General features: G+C 48.6%; 1 protein-coding gene across 1 annotated transcript; it reads left to right on the top strand.

Moving 5' to 3' along the window:
* The first annotated feature begins 5,375 nt into the window (after positions 1-5,375).
* Positions 5,376-12,299, top strand: LOC131480048 (pepsin II-4). Its single transcript, XM_058662417.1, has 9 exons — positions 5,376-5,460; positions 5,874-6,033; positions 7,383-7,500; positions 8,242-8,360; positions 8,993-9,192; positions 10,241-10,357; positions 10,869-11,013; positions 11,114-11,212; positions 12,069-12,299. Exons 1-9 carry the CDS (start codon positions 5,405-5,407, stop codon positions 12,216-12,218), a joined length of 1,164 nt encoding a protein of 387 aa, XP_058518400.1. The 5' UTR covers positions 5,376-5,404; the 3' UTR covers positions 12,219-12,299.
* Positions 12,300-18,070: the final 5,771 nt, after the last annotated feature.

The raw sequence follows: 18,070 nt of genomic DNA, 5'->3' as shown, positions 1-18,070 counted from the left end.
ACGTCATCTGAGGTGATTCCAGACCTGATTCTTGTATTACAATGCCAGTACAGGGTCTGGTAGAGTCTGTCGCCCAAACCGGCCTGCTCACAAACTTTTAGTTGCAATTGCTGGGTCAGCTGTCTCCAGCCCTGTCTTCTACATAAACTAATGGATGTTGTGGCCCAGCCCAATCCTGCACACCACACACTCGGGCCCTATGCTAATCAATCAGAGTTGTAGCTTAGTAGGAGCAACCCGCAATACCAACCATCAGGCCCACCCCCTGTCCTGGTTCCCGTACTTGCCAGTATGTACAGCAGATGGGTCCTGTCTGTTCCACATCCTATTTAGCTCTCATAAATGTCCATGGGCATTGAAGCCTGGTTCAACCCAACCAGCCCCACTGTCTAGCCAACATATGTGCTGGCGGGAGACACTCTGTATAGCCATGCCTGTCTAAGTCCTGGTTCTCCTGCTCAGCAGTTGTAGTGGCAACCGAAAGGGAGGTACCCACTGTTACCCTACTGGGCTCACTCCCACCTTTGGACTTTGAACTCTCCAGGAAGTACTGCAGCTTAGCTCGACAAAGTTTGTCCCCCATGCCAGCAGCTGTTAGCTGATGTTGCAGCAAAGCCCAACCATCTCTCACCCATTCTGGCATATGCATGTACCAGTAGGTACAGTCCACTCAACACTGATCCAGCTTACATATAGGTCAACAGGTGTTGTTGCCCTGCCTAGCTTGGTTCATCCCCAATCCCACCTCTCACGCTCACCAGTGGGATAGTATTCTAGCAGGGAACCTCCTTGCAGTGGGGATAGTATCCTAGCAGGGAACCTCCCTGCAGCCTCCCTACTGGATTCGCCCACACTCCCCCGGGTCTCACGTGTGCTGGTTGGGCTCCATGCCCCAGTCTGGCATGGCCTGCTTCACCTCAGTATTTGCAAGCGGGTGCTGTGCCCTGGCCTGGCCTGGCCCACCCCCAATCCCAGCTCACACTGGTGAAGACTATAGCCTAACCAGGCCAGCCAGTCCCCACTCCCAGCCCTCATGTGAACTAGCTGGTATTGCAGCCTGACCTGGTATGACCCACACGCCATTCTGGTTCTCAGATTTGCCAGTGAGTGGGTGGTATGAACCGACCCAGCCTGGTTTGCCCCAGACCTGAGCCAATGTAAGCCAGTGGGTATCACTACCTGGCCTAGTCTGGGTTGCTCCCTTTCTTGGTTCTTGTGCTCACCTGCAGGGACTGTGTCCCGACAGAGGTTACCCAGGTTCCTCCATCAGAGCCCCTCCCAATGCCAGATCTCACTTCCACCAGTCGGTCCATGTGCCAATCCTACTTAGTCCACCTCCTGTTCTACCAGGAAGAGCAGCCTTTCCTGACTGGCCCTCACCCATTCCAGTTCTTACTATTGGATGCTACAGTCCAGCCAAGCCTAGTCTACACCCAGACATAGCTCATGCATGGTTCAGCAGGGACAAAGACCTAGCCCAGCCTGTCCTACACCCATCCTAGTTCTCACTATCATCAGTGGGTGCTGGAGTCTAGCCCTGTCTGGTGTACCCCAGAACCAGTCCACATCCATGCTGAGGGAGACCTCAGCCATGTCCAGGCCAGACTGCAACCCCAACTAAGGCCCCAGCACTCACTATTGGGACCCACAACCCAGACAGGGCATCCCCTTAGCTCCCCAAACAGGCCTAATCCATGTGTGCCAGTGGTTGATCTGACCTAGCTTGGCAAAGTCCCTCCCCTGTCTTGGCCTTTGCTTTTGGATGCTGCAGCCTGGCCTGGTCCAGCCATTCTCCGGTCCTAACTCACTGGTGGGTGCTGTAATCTGGCCCTGCTCAGCCTGCTCCCATTCCTGGATCATGCAAACCTGTAGGTATGACAGCCTAGCCCGGAATGACCCATCCCGGTTTCTGCACTTGCCAGTGGGCTATGCTTTGTTCAACCCTGCCCGGTTTGACCCCTTCCATAAGCAACTCACACACTTGCCAATCGATGGAGCTACCCTGCCAAGCCTGCCCAACACCCAGGACTGGACCATGTGTTCATCAGCAGGATTTGTGACTAACTGGGCAAGTTTATAGGGTTCCCTACTTAGGCCACTCCCAGACCCAGATCTCTTGCATTTCTGGCCTTTGTATGAGCTGGTCAGTCCGGCCCACCCAACACCTGATTTAGGGTGTTCATGCTGCTGCTGCTGCAGCCTGGACCTGCCCCACTTGTTCCCAATTCCAGTACCAGTGAGCATTGGTGAATGTCAGTGAGTTGCATGGTTACTCCTACCTCAGCCCATCACCATCCCAACGTTCAAGCTAACCAGTGGGGCTTGTTGTTCCATAGGATTGGGCCCACATGTCCCCCACAGAATCTACCCTCGGACCTGGTTCTCTTGCCTACTGCTTAGTGTCATGGCCCAGTCTAATGTGACCCATCCTCGGATCTGACACTCACTGTAAGGTACTGGGATCTATCTCTCTAGACAGGTCCCCAGCCAGAGCTTGCATGTGCTCTGTCATGTGGTAGTCATCCATGTTCCAACCCAGCTCCCACGTAAGCTGGTGCATCAGTCTGACTCATACAGATCTTTAGGTCTCTCCTCTCCAAACGACTAGGTCTCAGTCCCTTTGTTTACCTGCAAGTACAGTGGCCATGCAATGGGTGTCCATAAGAATTTATTTCTCACCTACATGTACACTGGCCTTGTCTATGGATGTCCCTAGGCTAAAATTCAATACACACAAGAATCCAGTGCTCGCTACTGTGGTCCTGATCATGGTTCTAAGTCATGGTCCTGAGCATGTCCAGAGCCATCTGTTATCCATTCCCAATATGGTTACTGTGGATGGAGGAAATTCTTGGACCTCGGGTTTAGAAAAGCTCAGGACCCTCGGCCCACCCATAAGCACTGGATGTGGAGCCAGGATCCCCAGCAGGAAGCCTGGCCCAGCACAGGTTCCCCTAGCTATAGCCATGTGACTGGGGGATCCAGACACCCACTCACTGCTCAGATTGACCTTGCAACCAATGACTTGGACCTCTGGGGTCTCAGATCACTCACATGCAATGAATGTTACTGACTCTTAGACATCCAAGCGGCTCATGTAAGACACCTCAGGAGGCTAACCTGATGATGACAAGCACATGTTGAACACAAAATCCTCACATTTATGATTCCACAGTTTCTGTGTCAGAAATCCAGGACCAGCAGATATGGGTTCTGTCACAATTTCACAGGGCTGCCAACCTTAGGTCTGCCAAAGCTATGGTTTTGCCTGTGGCTAAGTGGAGAAGGATTATGTTCACACTCATGGGAAGGATTCACCTCCTGGTGCATTGTCACACAGGGGCTTTCACATTCTCTGCATGATGATTGAAATGACACTCCATGTCTTGTTATGCGCACCTGTCAATAGAGCTTCTTGCTTTCTCAGAGCCAGCAGAGAGACAGACAACACCTACAGTCAACCAGCAAGACAGGTGTTCCAATCAGCACAACACAACTCAAGCTCTCTTCTGCTCACCTTTTCCTAAAGGATCAGAATCAAGTCATATCCATGTTCAAAGGGAGTGGGCTATAGCATTGCATCAATACCCCTGAAACACGAAAAGGGCCTGTGTTAGCCTGATTCTCACTAATGCAAAGAAATATTTTAGCTGATCTACTTCTGTGTGTTCAATATTTCAAGACCAAATAGCATTAGGTAGAATTTTGTCCTGGTGAGGAACCCACAATGGATGTTGGCATGTGTGCAGAAGCACAAGATGATAAGCCAGATTCCAGAGACAATGGCTTGGTGGACATGCAGGGTGACAGCAGCCCTCTCCTGAGGAATGATCATCATGGACAAAAGCCCGCTGACCGAAGGACTTCCCACTAGGCTTCAACTCCTGAGGCTTTGCTCCTGCCAACAGCATTACCATAAACAGGCAACCTAAGACATAGCAGACTCAGGGAAGTATTTAACATCCGAAAGAATTTTTCACTCACATCAGGGCCATCCTAAAGAATGTCTGTCCTACTCCTTGAATTCTCTTCCTAGGCATTTCAGGCTCCCATTGGAACTCAAACTCTCCCTCTGGTGAAAAGATTAAGTGTTTTTCTCAATTAAGTGTCTTTCTCAATTCAAAATATTCCTCCAGTAGGATCCAAAACACCTACAGATGCTCAGGCAAGAGGCCTCCCTTTCTCACTGCAGTCCTTTCTTCTCTTGAGCAATTATGCTTGCAGCTTAGAATACGGTACCTCCCCCACAGTCCTACGATCAGGCTAGGGCAAAAACAAACTCCCGCTCTTATTTAATCCTTTCATTCCTGCAAAAACTGCCCCTGTAAATCCAGCTACATATCACTGTGAACTCTTCATGGATGGTCCCCATATTAGAGACTCCAAGAATCATCTAAGACACTTAGGCCATTCTGATCAAGATCATTTCAGGTCACCCAGTCACACCCATAGTTTCAGTCAAGGATTCACAAGGTGGTAACTGCAACTCAGAGCTGGTGGTGCTGGGGAAACTGTCCAAACTCCCAGTAGACATTGTTGTCCAGCTCCAACATAGCTGAACATGTGGTCATCACACTGTCAAATGTGTCCGCCATTTCAGGTTATACCTTCTGTTCCACACCCTATGTCAGTATCTTGCCAGGGATGAATGTTCCAAGGATATATGTTGTGTTTTACAAGCACAGTGCCTTTGGCCCACAAATGTGGGTAGTCTGTACCAGACAATTTCATTATACATGGCCTGAGGCAGGGAATTTGGAGTTTCTATGACCTCCTTATCAAACAGAATTACAGATTCTAAGCCATGAAGACGAATTAATGACTCAGGGTCTGTAAACAGAAGGCAAATCTACACTCGTTTGCACAGATTCCAAAAGACATACCCAATGAAACAATCTGCACAGGAGTGTGGGTCTTGCCCAACGAGCCTCTCACTGCCCCCATGCTTTATAGAAATAGCACACATCGCTATTTTGAGCAGCTGCTCTCTAAAAACCCCAAGCATTTGTTGGTTGACCTGGGACAAATCCGGGTATGCTGAGCTTCTCCAACATTGGATTGATGCTGTGTTCTATACATCTCTGACCAATTCTATACATCTCTGACCACTTCTGTCAAAACACTGAGCTTGGAAAGCTCCCCCGCCCTGCCCAGATGTACTCCAACTGTGTGATATCATTTTCGTGAAAGCCACTCAGCAGGTAAATTCTTTAAACGTGACTCTAGGCGGGACTGTCTTATCATAATTTTCTTTATGGAGTGTAACAGCTGGTGGCATTGACCTGCTGATAAGGGTTATTAGTGAGGATTTGGCCTGAATGTATATAAGCAGTGGCCCTAGTCTGGTGCTCTACACCTTCCACTCATCCTGCCTTGCTCATTGACTTGGGAGCCAGGAAAAACCATGAAGTGGCTGCTGCTGCTCGGCCTGCTGGCACTCTCTGAGTGCATCATCCACAAGTGAGTCTGGGCTTGGGCAGCAGGATGTAAAACTCCAAGGACAACTCTCCAGCCCTCTAGTACCTCCGAATATCCATCTGTCCTACTGAACACATTCCTTCCTTCCTGTTTTCCAGCATCTTGAGTCTTCCTGGGCTCCTTTTCCTCCCTTCTGAGGCCACATGGTAGGCATGGTTAACAGCACAGTCCTTCAGAGCTGCTGTGGTGTGGTTTCAGCACCATTGCAGTCACCTCCCCTCTGTGCATTTTGCACAAAAGATGGGAGCTTCTCTTCTCTCCTTTCCTTGCTTCTCTTAAGCCACTTTCATTGTGTAATAGGGCATTTGTAGCATCCTCTGCAGCATCCTCAGGACAGGATCCTTAGCCAGTAACCAATCATCCCTTAACTGGGACTGTCTCAATGCTCTGCCCAGGGTTCCTCTGGTCAAAAAGAAGTCCTTGAGGAAGAACCTGATTGAGAAGGGCTTGCTGCAGGACTACCTCAAGACTCACAGCCCCAACCCGGCCTCCAAGTACTTCCCCAAGGATGCCTTTGCCTCCACGTCCACTGAGACAATGGAGAACTACATGGATGTGAGTGCATAGGCAAATGGAAATAGCAGCAGCACCACGGACTGGGCTGGAGAATGAATGGGGAATTGGGATGGCAGTCAAGACAGCTGACTGATGTCAGGGGCCCAAGGATACTCAGGGAAACTCGCAATCTGAACTATCACTCTCATTTATGATCATTCATTTCTTCAATATGTATACTCTGTCCCAGCTTATATGTCAGGTATTTTTTTGAAGGGGAAAATATTGAGGAAGCACAATGTTAGGGGCATGGGGAAGATGACATGAGAGAATCTCTGAACTCAGGAAGAAGCCAGACTAGGAAAAAGGCTACGAACAGGAGTTGTCATTCAGTGGCCCAGCTGCTCTAGGAGGGCACAGACATATCCTGGGAGCTGTGACAGAAGAATGCATGGTTCCATGAGGTGGAAAAGATTTCCTGAGAGCAGGAGAGTTTGTGTCCAGCCCATGGCAATAAGAAGCCAAGTGCTTATATAGAAGAAACAAGAGAGTGCAGGAGAAGCATGGAAAGGAAAACAAGTTTTTCCAATGAGGCAAAGCTGCCATAAGTGGGGAACATAACATGGGTGCAAGGGCCCAAACACTTGGCCTGTTATCCACTGTCTTCCCAGGCCATAACAGCGACCTGGACATGAAGTGGAGCAACTGGAAATTTAATGCATACCTGTACAGAGTGGCAGTCATGAGGCAGGCAGAGACTTAATCATCTTTGCCTTTTCATGGGCCTGCACAGGTGACATTTGACTAGAGTTCTGAAAGATGAACTGAAGGGACAACCAATGCAAGTTCCTTGCCCTGCAATCCATCTTGAATTCTCTATCAACATGTCAGGGAAAGTGGAGTAGAAAGGGCAAGAACTAAAGTGCTGCCACTGAGAATGGAAATACTGAGGGTGACATATCTTATAATCTACAAGTAACACCAAAGTTGAGTAATAACATATTTCCACAAGCCCTAAGGTTAAGTGACCTCTGTCACCTGATATGAAAATGAACAAAGTGCACTTGAGGCTTCACTTGCTGCTACCACAGGTTGCACTATGTTCTCTGAGAAGCTCACAACACAAGAGGCTGAGACTAACACAGGGAGGCAACCAGCTAACAGTGGACAGCACATGAGCCTTGGGTGCAAATGACTTAACAGGGAAGAGTCAAGGGAAACCAGCAAGCCATCAGAGAAGACTACAAGGAGGAATGGGGACAAGAGCTGAGCTTTGAATGAGGGAGCACTGAAAGGAGAAATGAGAAGACAGGAGAGGATGATGGAGCAGTGAACTGAGAAGATGGTCTTCAGGAAGACCTGGATGTAAACGTCTGTGTCCTTGAGCTGTGCTGTCCTGACCCTTGCAGGCTGAGTACTTTGGCACCATCAGCATTGGAACACCCCCTCAGGAATTCACCGTCATCTTTGACACTGGCTCCTCCAACCTCTGGGTGCCCTCCACCTACTGCTCCAGCCTTGCCTGTTGTGAGTACCTGGACCTGCACGGTCCCTCCCACTCTTTCTATCCTGGCATCAGCTGACAACCTGGGAATCCTGACCACTCAGACACTTCTCAGAGTTCCCCTTCAGCCTGTTTGAGACACTCAGCATTCATACAACAAGGCTGATCAGGGATGTGGAGGAGTCAAACTGGGAAAACTGGCTGTGTGCCATACAAGGATGAACAGACGTGGTAATGTGCACCAGCAGCACAAAATTTGTAGGTGTCCAAAAAGAGAGCTTTTAAAGCCTGAAAATGACAGGGTGCAAGGGCCTGAATGATAATGCAGTGTTCACAAAACACACACAACAGGCACTGAATTGTTCATCAGGTAGATCTAATCATTGACAGTCACCACAATGTTTCCAGTTTCACTCCCTTAGGAGCAATGTGATCTGTGTTCTGTTTCACAGGGAGTGCCCATGTAATGTTTGGTTCCCATAATGGAGCATTACCTGCCAGAGGGGCCTATGACAGTGTTCAGTGTTTGATGGAGGTCATCTGGGGAAGTTAAGGGATATCCTGAGACTGTCCATCAGTGACATGGTGTGGGCTGACTACAGGATCCAGCGAACTAGAGTTCTAATGGTCACCTCAAGTCATGTTAGGGCAAAGGTTGTTCTTCTGGAGTGACTCACCCTGGGACAAGAAACAGGACACCAGAAAGCCATTACCAGCTCATTTCTTTCCATTCATGTACTAATGAGTCACTTCCTCACTTGCAGTCCTCCACAAGCGCTTCAACCCTGATGACTCCTCCACCTACCAGGCCACCAGTGAGACTCTCTCCATCACCTATGGCACTGGCAGCATGACCGGCATCCTGGGATATGACACTGTGAAAGTGAGTACCTGGAGACCCTGCTCCATCACAATGCCCATTTTAAGAATACCTAGGGAAATTGTGGGGAGCCCAGAGATTCACAATTAGAACTTCACATTATTAGTATTGTTCTTAATGATGACACAAGCAACAAACACAGTTAGCCAGACAGCAATGAGACACAGGTGGCACACACGTCAGGGACAGGGCCAAGTGTGCAAAAGGAGTGGTAGCTGGCTCCCTCACACCAGCTCTGGGATGAATGTCATGGAGCAAACAGGGATTGAGACCTGGAAGGCGAAAATGCCTACAGGATTCTCTTCTATTTCCTCTACCTCCCTCCAGTCACAAGACTTCCACAATCCCTACTGCTAGGACAGGGAGCAATGAACAAAATTTGCTGGGGTTGCAGTTTCATCTCTCTTACAGCAGAATCTCATACGGAATCACACACATGGTCATACAAGCAACAGCGGTCATTGACATGTCCTGTGGGCAGTCAGAAACACCCCACTTATCAGCCTGATGTCCTGCAAGCTCAGTCCTTCAGCAAATCAAGCATGATGGCTATAGCTCCAGCACAGGGGTCCAACTGTGCTCTCTGGACTGTGCTCATGGATGATACCATCTCTCTCTCTCTCTCTCCTACACAGGTTGGAAGCATTGAGGACACCAACCAGATCTTTGGCCTGAGCAAGACAGAGCCTGGCATCACCTTCATGTTTGCTCCCTTTGATGGCATCCTGGGTCTGGGCTACCCCAGCATCGCTGCCTCTGGTGCCACACCCGTCTTTGACAACATGTGGAATGAGGGCCTGGTGTCCCAGGACCTCTTCTCTGTCTACCTGAGCTCGTATGTTCGCTAAGGAGGGCCCTTACCAAACTGAATACTTTCACCAGACCCACAAATGAACTTCTTCAGGCTCACCAAGACAGGGATGATTTCAAAAGCACACAATGTTAAGTGTCACCATCAAGGTGTGGAGGAGGATGTCTTTGAGCAATCATGCAGCCAATACTCTGTCTCTTTCTCTCTCTCTCTGTCCTCCTCCTTTCCCTTGACAGTGATCTGCATTCACTGTTTTTGACCAGCTGAAATATTTCTCACTGAACTTCCAAAGCTTAAATGTTAGTAGCCAGTGGATTTTTCGAGGACAGACTAAACATTCATGCCAAATGAGATTAAAAACTACAGTGAGGCAGTGGGTGTGAGTTCAGATATTGCTTCAGGTACCCACTTGCCATATCCACCTCCTGATTGGAGTCCCCACTCCACTCTGCGCACTTCAGCCTCCCCATATTGCCCACTCTGGTAGGAAATTGCGGATGGCTCAAATACTTGGGTTCCCAGAGGAGAACAACTGAGCTCACGTTCATAGCTTCAACATAGGCCCAGTACAGCTTTGGGGACATTTGGGAAACAGACAAGTGGACTTTGCTAGATTGCCCACACATGTGAAAAAAGGGCTAATGTTTCCAGACATTGGCATCACCAGCCCTGGCTGAGAACCACCGACCATGCCCCTGATTGCTGAGGAGCAAACAATGGCCCACATTCACATCTCTTGTGCCCTCAGGGCAGCTGTCATGAGGATCTTAACACAACAAAAGCATATTTGGGAACCATAATATCTTTGCTCTCCTTATGCCTAACACTTCCAGTTGTGCAATCTTGAGCAAGTTGCTTTCTTCTCTGAGCCTCAGATTTCTTTGAAATAGGTAAATATGCAAATAATAATAATGACCACTACCTGAAAATGGTTAAACAAGAAATGTACCATGATGTCACATTAACACAGCTCTTGGCATGCATGGGTGATCTAGCTAGGGAGGTGCCTAGGCTTTACAGAACAGAAATGTAGCAAATGAATGAGTTCATGTCTTCTCTCCCTCTCCCACAGTGATGATGAGAAGGGCAGCTTGGTGATGTTTGGTGGCATCGATTCTTCTTACTACACGGGAAGTCTGAACTGGGTGCCTGTCACTTATGAGGGCTACTGGCAGTTCACCTTGGACAGGTGAGACCACACTGATGCCGAATGATCAGGACCTGGACCCTGAACTCATTTCTTGCTGTAGTCACAGGTGACTCACTGTCTTGATAGCCAACAAAGAAGGAACTTGAAACATGGGCACACCAAAGAGAGCCCAGGAAGGAGATTGGGGGACAGAGAGGACACTACACGAGGGAACCCAGGTCCAACACAAGGTCCAAGACAGTCACTTGCTGATGATCAATCATGCAGCTTCTCCTGCCAGCATTTCAGACCAGGTGGCTGAAGCCAACTCTACACAACTCTCAACATTTAGGCAACATGGGAAGTATCACACAGCCTTCCTCTCTACAAAGAATGTCACTGAAGGTATAGGATAAGGAGCAAATGAGTAGGAAATCGGCTCAGGTCAATCCTGGACAAGCCAAGTTGTACTCTGACTTCCCAAGTGTTGAATGCCCCGTGGTACATCCAAGTAGATCACACACATAACTTGTGTACACTCATGAAACAATTCCTTGCTTCTCACCCTCAGCGTCACCATCAACGGAGAGACCATTGCTTGCGCAGACAGCTGCCAGGCCATCATTGACACGGGCACCTCTCTGCTGGCTGGACCCACCAGTGCCATTTCCAGCATCCAGAGCTACATCGGAGCTTCTGAGAACTTGTTGGGAGAGGCAAGTCCATCCCCAGATGCTCTCTTCTAGACTCAAGTGCTGGGAGTCCCATGCACGAGGAATGAGCCCCTGCTAATACTCCTATCCTCACGCCTGCCAGGGTACCATCAGCTGCTCAGCCATCGACTCCCTGCCCGATGTTGTCTTCACCATCAATGGAATTCAGTACCCTCTGCCTGCCAGTGCCTATATCCTGAAGGTAAGGGCCACAGGACCAGGCTGGAATGAGCCACTTCACCAGGTGATCACCCACTGTGCCCTGTCACGCAGTAATGCATATTTCTGCAGCACACTCACAAGAGGTTGATGCCACCTGCTCTGTAGGACATTTAGTGAGACAGCGTATCTATAAGCAACACACAAATGAGAATCTGGAAGAAAACCCTGAAGGAAAAGTGAGGCAGACGATGACAACCTGAAAAAATGACTGTGTCCAGGCAGATCTGTGCCTCAGTCCTGAGTCTCAATGACCTGCCCTTTAATACTCAGCAAACTGCAACCATTCTCAGCTTTCAACTCTTCATCTCAAAACCACACATGTGGGATCAACCCACTCGCAGATTGTGCTTAGTGTCATTCCCTGAAAGTGACCACATCTGAGTCTAGTGAGCCACAAGAATATGCCCTAGAGTGTCAAGTGAAAAATCCATTTATCCTAGTGACTGTTGCTGCTAGTGAGAAGCATTCACACCTGAGCCTCTCCTCAGCGAGTCTTACCTACAGGCACAGCTATATCTAGGAACTCAAGGAGGGGAATGGCTGACTCATCCGGATGTCAGACATCCTTTATGGAAGCTGGCATTACAAAGGCCAGGACTGCAGCTCTGCCAAAGACACTGCACAATGTCCAGCAATGTATGAACACCTAGAGTGCACTGAGAAACTAGTACCAGTACATCCAGGTCAGCAGCAACCAAAGCCCTGGACACTGAGCTAGGAATCCCTTCTGGGCATAGAACTTACAGACACACCAAGGAACCCAGGGTGATTATGAGTAGCTCTTGTCACCGGATCCACTGTCCACTCTCCCATGCTCTTCCTTCTCTGCTCTGCAGGAAGATGACGACTGCATCAGTGGCTTCGAGGGCATGAACCTTGACACCTCCACCGGCGAACTCTGGATCCTGGGTGATGTCTTCATCCGCCAGTACTTCACTGTCTTTGACCGGGCCAACAATCAGCTTGGTCTGGCTGCCGCAGTTTAACTCTGCAGCTTTGAGCCCTCTTCCAGACACATCTGCTCTCCATACTACACTCCCTTAGCTTGAATTCTCCCCATAGTTCTTCCTGAAACACAGTCTCTTTCCAAATGTAGTAGCTGCTTGACTGTGTTCCAAAAGACACCCATCATGCAGAATAAAAACAGCTAATCAAAATGTGTGTGTTGTTTTTCTTTTCACTGCTTTGTCTCTTCCACATTACAAGGATGGGAATTCCAGTTAGGCAAGGAGGGGTTTCTGCTATCTGTTCAATCTGAAGTAGAAAGAGACAGAAGCAGACACTCAAGACTCTGTGGGTCTAGATTGTGATGAGATCTCAACCAAGAATTTCTGACTCTTATCTAAGAATACATGCGATTCTTCTCCTTTCTTCAATGGAACCAGAATAGGTTTTGGGTGTCCATTTCACGCAGTGTTCAAGAGAGCTGTTGGGACATGTGTATCCCATTTCAGAATGTGCAACCTCAAATCGAAATTCCTCTTGCGGGGTTTAGGGGCAAGTGCTGCTCCTCACAGTTTGGCGGCTGTGGGGGGTGCCCCTGCCGAGTTGGACCCAATGCTGGGGGCTCCTGCCAAAGACACTGCTGCAAGGCAGTGAATGAGTCCTCGGCCTCCCCCAGGGAGGCCAGTGCACCATGTGTTGCCAGGCTCTGCCTGCTGGCCGCCTGATAGGGAGCTCTGGGGTATTGGTTGTCTGAATCACTGCTTAGATAGCTACTTGAGTCAAGGACAGTAAGTTATACTATCTAAGGCAGAGGCCAGGACAAGTGAGGGACTGAGACAAGCTGAGTCAGAGCAACCACTGGCAGGTGCATGATCTACAGCTAGGAACAGGCCCAGTTGGGGAAGTAAGGGGACACCTTAACTGGGTTGAGGTTCCCACCAAGGGGCGTGTGTGCTGGAATGGGGGCTGCATTCTATCTAGGAAACAATTGCAATCTCCCAAGTCACTAGTGTGGGCTGGGATTGGATGCACCAGGCCAGGCCAGACCCCAACATCATCTGGTGTCCTGGAGAAGCAGGGTGGATGTGGGACTGACTAGGCTGGGTCTCGACCCCATACTGAGCCATGTGTGAGCTGTACGTGGGTATGGATGAGCCATGGCTGGGCTGAAACATCCAACAACAAGAACCAGAATGGGGTGAAAGCAAGCCAGGAAAAGCCACTGTTCCTGCTAGGGCATGAGGTGAACTGAATAGAGTTGGCTCAAGGACCCCATGGTATGAGTAAAATCTGGCATTGGGAGAGGTTCTGATGGAGGAGCCTGGGCAACTGCTCTGGCAGGACACAGTCCCTGCAGGTAAGTGCAAGAAGCATGATAGGAAACAGCCCAGAATAGGCCATGGAAAGTTTCCCACTGGCATACATTTGGCATGGATCAGGGGCAGACCAGGCTGAATCAGTTCATGTCATACACTGGTAAATCTGAACACCAGAACAGAGTGTGAATCAGGCCGGGACTGGTCACGACAAAACCAGTGCACACTATGGAACGCTAGGGTGAGGTTGCCTGTACTGGATTTGACTGCAGCACCCAAACAGCACACGTGAGATCCAGGAAGGGAGGGGCAGAGCCAGTGGGGGGATTAAGGGGCTGGTCCCCTCGCCAGACAGCTACTCCCACTGGAGAGCTTGGGCTGGGATGGGGACAGACCAGACTAAGCAAGGCTGCAACACCTGTGCGCTGCACATGGACTAGATCAGGGAAAAGCCAGGCTGGGCTGATTATTCCTGCTGGTGCAAGCATAAATTAGAGTGGGTGAGGGATGTTTGGGCTTAACCGCAGCATCAGCTGGCAGAAGCTGGCACTGTCAAGTCAAATCACAGAACCACCCGAAGAGTGCATAAACCGGGACTGAGAGAGACCTGGGAGGGAAATAGTGGGTTCCCCCCTCTTGGGTCACTACTCCCACGGGAGGGCATGAAAACTAGAACGGGGGCTGGGGTGGCTAGACAGAGAGGCACTCAACAACATCTGTGAGGGCTGGAGAGTTGAGTTGGTTGGATGGAACTAAGCTTTAATACCCACTGACAACTACAAGAGCCAAATAGGATGAGGGACAGACTGGACTAGTCTGCTATGCATACTGGCAAACCAGGGTAGGGGGCGGGACTGGTGGGGATTATTGTGGTTTGCCCCGACTAGGCTGCAGCTCTCACTGGTTGATGCAAGGGCCGAGTATGTACTGGGCAGAACCAGGCTGGACTGCAACACCCATTGGTTCCAGTGGAAATCAGGACTGAAAACAGAACCAACCCAGCAATTGAAACCACCAGCTTATCGTGGTGACGGACTGTGCCGGGCCCTGTGCTTGCTAGAGCATACAAGAATCTGGTCTGGGAGTACCTCAGAGTTTCTTTGGAGATCTCCCCAATTGAACTCCTGGACTCAGAACCCTAGCCAAGAAAAGACAGAGGACAGAGCAAGTCAATCAACCATTTCAGCGATATGTTGGCAGTGAAATACTGGGCAAATGAAGACTCTATCATGGACTGTGTCAATCAGTGGACGAACTCATCGAGTGAAACTGGCAGCGATTCATAACTGGAGAACTATTAAAACCATTTGAGCAAGGATCTCAGAGCATGCCCCACATCCGGAACTTGGGGTGGGTGGGAAACCAGGTGGGGCTTCTCCGTCAATATCCCCCTATACTTCAGATACATGATGGAAACAATATGGACATAATACTATTACCCACTTACCTATACCCCCTGAACCTTTTGTTTTTTACCGTAATTAACTATGTAAAGATTGTCAAAAAAATACAATAAAAAAAATAACAAAAAAAAAAAAAAAAAAAAAGAGATTCCTCTTGCAGTTCCAGTTTCTATAATGCCCAACTGGGGAATCATCAAATGATTGGTCTAGTGCTATGTCCCTGCCAACTAGAGGAGACCCAGGTTGAAGTCCAGCCTCTAGGCTTCTGCCTGGTACACTCTAGCTATCTTTTGCATGGGGGGAGAGAAGTAGTCGTTCTAAAGTCTCAGTGTCTCTCTCTGTGTCCCTGCCTCTTTCTCCTTTTATTACCAAGCCTTTCAACAAAGCAGAGACGAAGCTAGAAGAAAAGGCACAAGCAAAGCATATGGTTTTCCACTGCAATGAGCAGGTCATTTCCCCCTTGCTGCACATTCAATGTATCTTTAAATCCAGCTGCTCATTCTGCTCCTTCTGCAACTCCCACAGGCCTTATATTTGCCATTTCCATAATGTCCTTTACTTTTGAACACTATACTTGGCTTGACTGAGTTCTTCTTCCACCCTCTTGATTGCTTCCCTTTCTTGCAAGAAATACCACCAAGTCTGACAGTCTTTTCTTCTGCTTCACCCATTCTACTATTGAGGCTCTCCAGTGATTTTTCATTTGCTCCATTTTTGCTCATAATTTCTAATATGTCAGCATTCTTCTCATTTCTTGTAGCTCTTTCCTGTGTGACTCACTCCTAGAACTCCTGTATGTACTCCTCATTCTTGGCTAAGAAGCTCTAAAATAAGAATTAAAACTTGTTTCTGCCCCATTTCCTCCATGTCTTCCTCAGTTCCTCCTGACATTGACAAAGGCTTGTGTTCCTTTGTTGGGAGGCATCAGTCATATTCACTGTGCCTCTGTCTCTTCTTTTGCTCTTGGTCATTGCAATTCTGACTAGCAGAATCCTCTCTTTAGGACTTGCTTCTAAGCTGCAGTGACCACAGGGCTACAGGTCAATTTTACTTTTCCATAAGGCACCTGGTTCTTTGTTGGGAGTCACTTGTATCACTCCCTACAGCAAGTTTCTGTCTCAGGCTCTTGTGCTAGCATCCACCACAAACTCCAAGCCCCAGCTTCAGCCTCACTGCTGTGCACCTACAAGGATCCTCACTACACTTTTTTTTTTTTTTTAGTTATAATTTTTTTCTATTATTTATTTATTTTTTTATTATTGTATTGTTGTTGACAATCTTTACATAGTTAATTACAGTTAAAGGAAAAAGAAAAAAAAAGGGAAAAAAAGGTTCAGGGGGATAGGAAAGTGGGCAATGCCATTATGTCCATATTGTTTCCATCCTGCATCTGAGGTAAAGGGGGACATTGAGGGAGAAGCCCCACCCGGTTTCCCCCCACCCCAAGTCCCGGATGTGGGGCATGCTCCGAGATATGTGCTCGAGTGGTGTTAATAGTTCTCTAGTTATGAATCGCTGCCCGTTTCGCTCGATGAGGTCGTCCACTGATTGATATGGTCCATCATAAAGTCTCCGTTTGCCCCATAATTTGCTGCCAACATATAGCTGAGATGAATGACTGTCCCGTTCTGTCTTCTGTCTTTTCTTGATTAGAGTTCTGAGTCCAGCAGTTCGATTGGGGAGATCTCCAAAGACACTTTGAGGTATTCCCAGATTAGTTTTTTGTATGTTCTAGCAAGCACAGGGCCCGGCACAGTCCATCACCCCGATCAGCTGGTGGTTGCAACTGCTGGGTTGGTTCTGTTTTCAGTCCCGAGTTGCACTGGAACCAATGGGTGTTGCAGTCCAGTCTGGTTCTGCCCTTACATCAACCAGTGGGAGCTGCAGCCTAGTCGGGGCGACCCACATTAACCCCCGCCAAGCCCGCCCCCCACCCTGGTTTGCCAGTATGTGTAGCAGAAGACCCGTCTGTCCCCCATCCCATTTGGCTCTGGTACCCGTCAATGGGTATTAAAGCTTAGTTCTATCTAATCAACTCAACCATCCAGCCCTCACAGATGTTGTTGAGTGGATCCTCACTACACTTCACCAGCCCCTGTGTCTCTGTGCTAGAGCCAGAGCTTAAAGACACAGTCTTTCTCCCACTCACAATGCGAACAGTGCCTGGGTATCGGAAAGGCATCAATTGTCCTAAATCAGAGTTCTCGGTGATGTTGGTCTTGTAGGTTGTTTGGGCTGAGATCCATCTGAAACTCTTTCAGTAGGACAGAACCAGTAGGATATAATGTTGTAAGTAGTATTTTTCCTGTGGAATTATTTCAATGTGTTGAGCCCTAAGTGAGTTCAATCCAGGTTTAGTACCATTGCAGCTCACCTCACAGTCTGTCCCTCAGTACACAAAATGGCATTTAATGTGCTGCTGATATGGGTCTGGACATGCTTGTCATAAGATCTGGGGATCAACTGATCCTACCTTTGGTGGCAGCAACAAAATGCAATACTGGTACTGTTTTCCCTGTGGGACAAGGGCACTGCATTCAAGCAGAAGAAAGCTTGCTCGCAGCTCAGCGCATGGGCAGCTCACTTTGAGTTTCCAGCCCGCAACAACCTTTTCCATTTGACCACAAAATGGCACCTGTTGCAGTGCTGAAGGGTCTGAGTCAAGAAATCCCTGTATTCCTGCGCCTGCTTGATAATGCTCTGCCATTCCGCCACTCTGCTTATGCCCATGGGCAGATTTAGCACATCTGAATGGCTGTTCTGTGCCTGTTTGCACCTCCTGAGCTGACACTGAATTCCCCATCCCACCTGGCCCCTGCTGAGGCTCTCATCAATGAGCTCCAATTGTAGCAGGGTTGACTGGTTGGTATGACACTGCTCTGCTGTCTCTATTCTTCCCAATGTTTTGTGTCTCAAGATGTTCATCTGCCATTGGCTTGTCCTCTCCTCTGTCTCAAAATTGTATTCTCTTCATGTCACCTGACTCATAATTCTCCATCTGTTTAACCCTGCCCTCAGACTATTCTACCCCTATTCACAACCAACAGACAAAACCCACTTTAAAAAATATTTCTAAAATGAATCAGAAGGAAACAGTTCAAATTCCAATTTTTTTAAAGCTGATTTTCCTTAGAGGTAGCTCAGTGGAAAGCAGCATGTGTCTGCATGCCAGCA

The sequence above is a fragment of the Ochotona princeps genome, chromosome 4 (genome assembly GCF_030435755.1).
Source record: "Ochotona princeps isolate mOchPri1 chromosome 4, mOchPri1.hap1, whole genome shotgun sequence".
Taxonomy (NCBI): domain Eukaryota; kingdom Metazoa; phylum Chordata; class Mammalia; order Lagomorpha; family Ochotonidae; genus Ochotona; species Ochotona princeps.
The sequence above is the reverse complement of the archived record's forward strand: the minus strand, read 5'-3'. Positions and strand labels throughout refer to the sequence as shown.

Coding starts and splice junctions, on each gene's coding strand:
- LOC131480048 (XM_058662417.1), top strand. CDS start 5,405: ATGAAGTGGCTGCTGCTGCTCGGCCTGCTGGCACTCTCTGAGTGCATC. Junction 8,361..8,992: donor TGGGATATGACACTGTGAAA/GTGAGTACCTGG, acceptor TCTCCTACACAG/GTTGGAAGCATTGAGGACAC. Junction 10,358..10,868: donor TGGCAGTTCACCTTGGACAG/GTGAGACCACAC, acceptor TCTCACCCTCAG/CGTCACCATCAACGGAGAGA.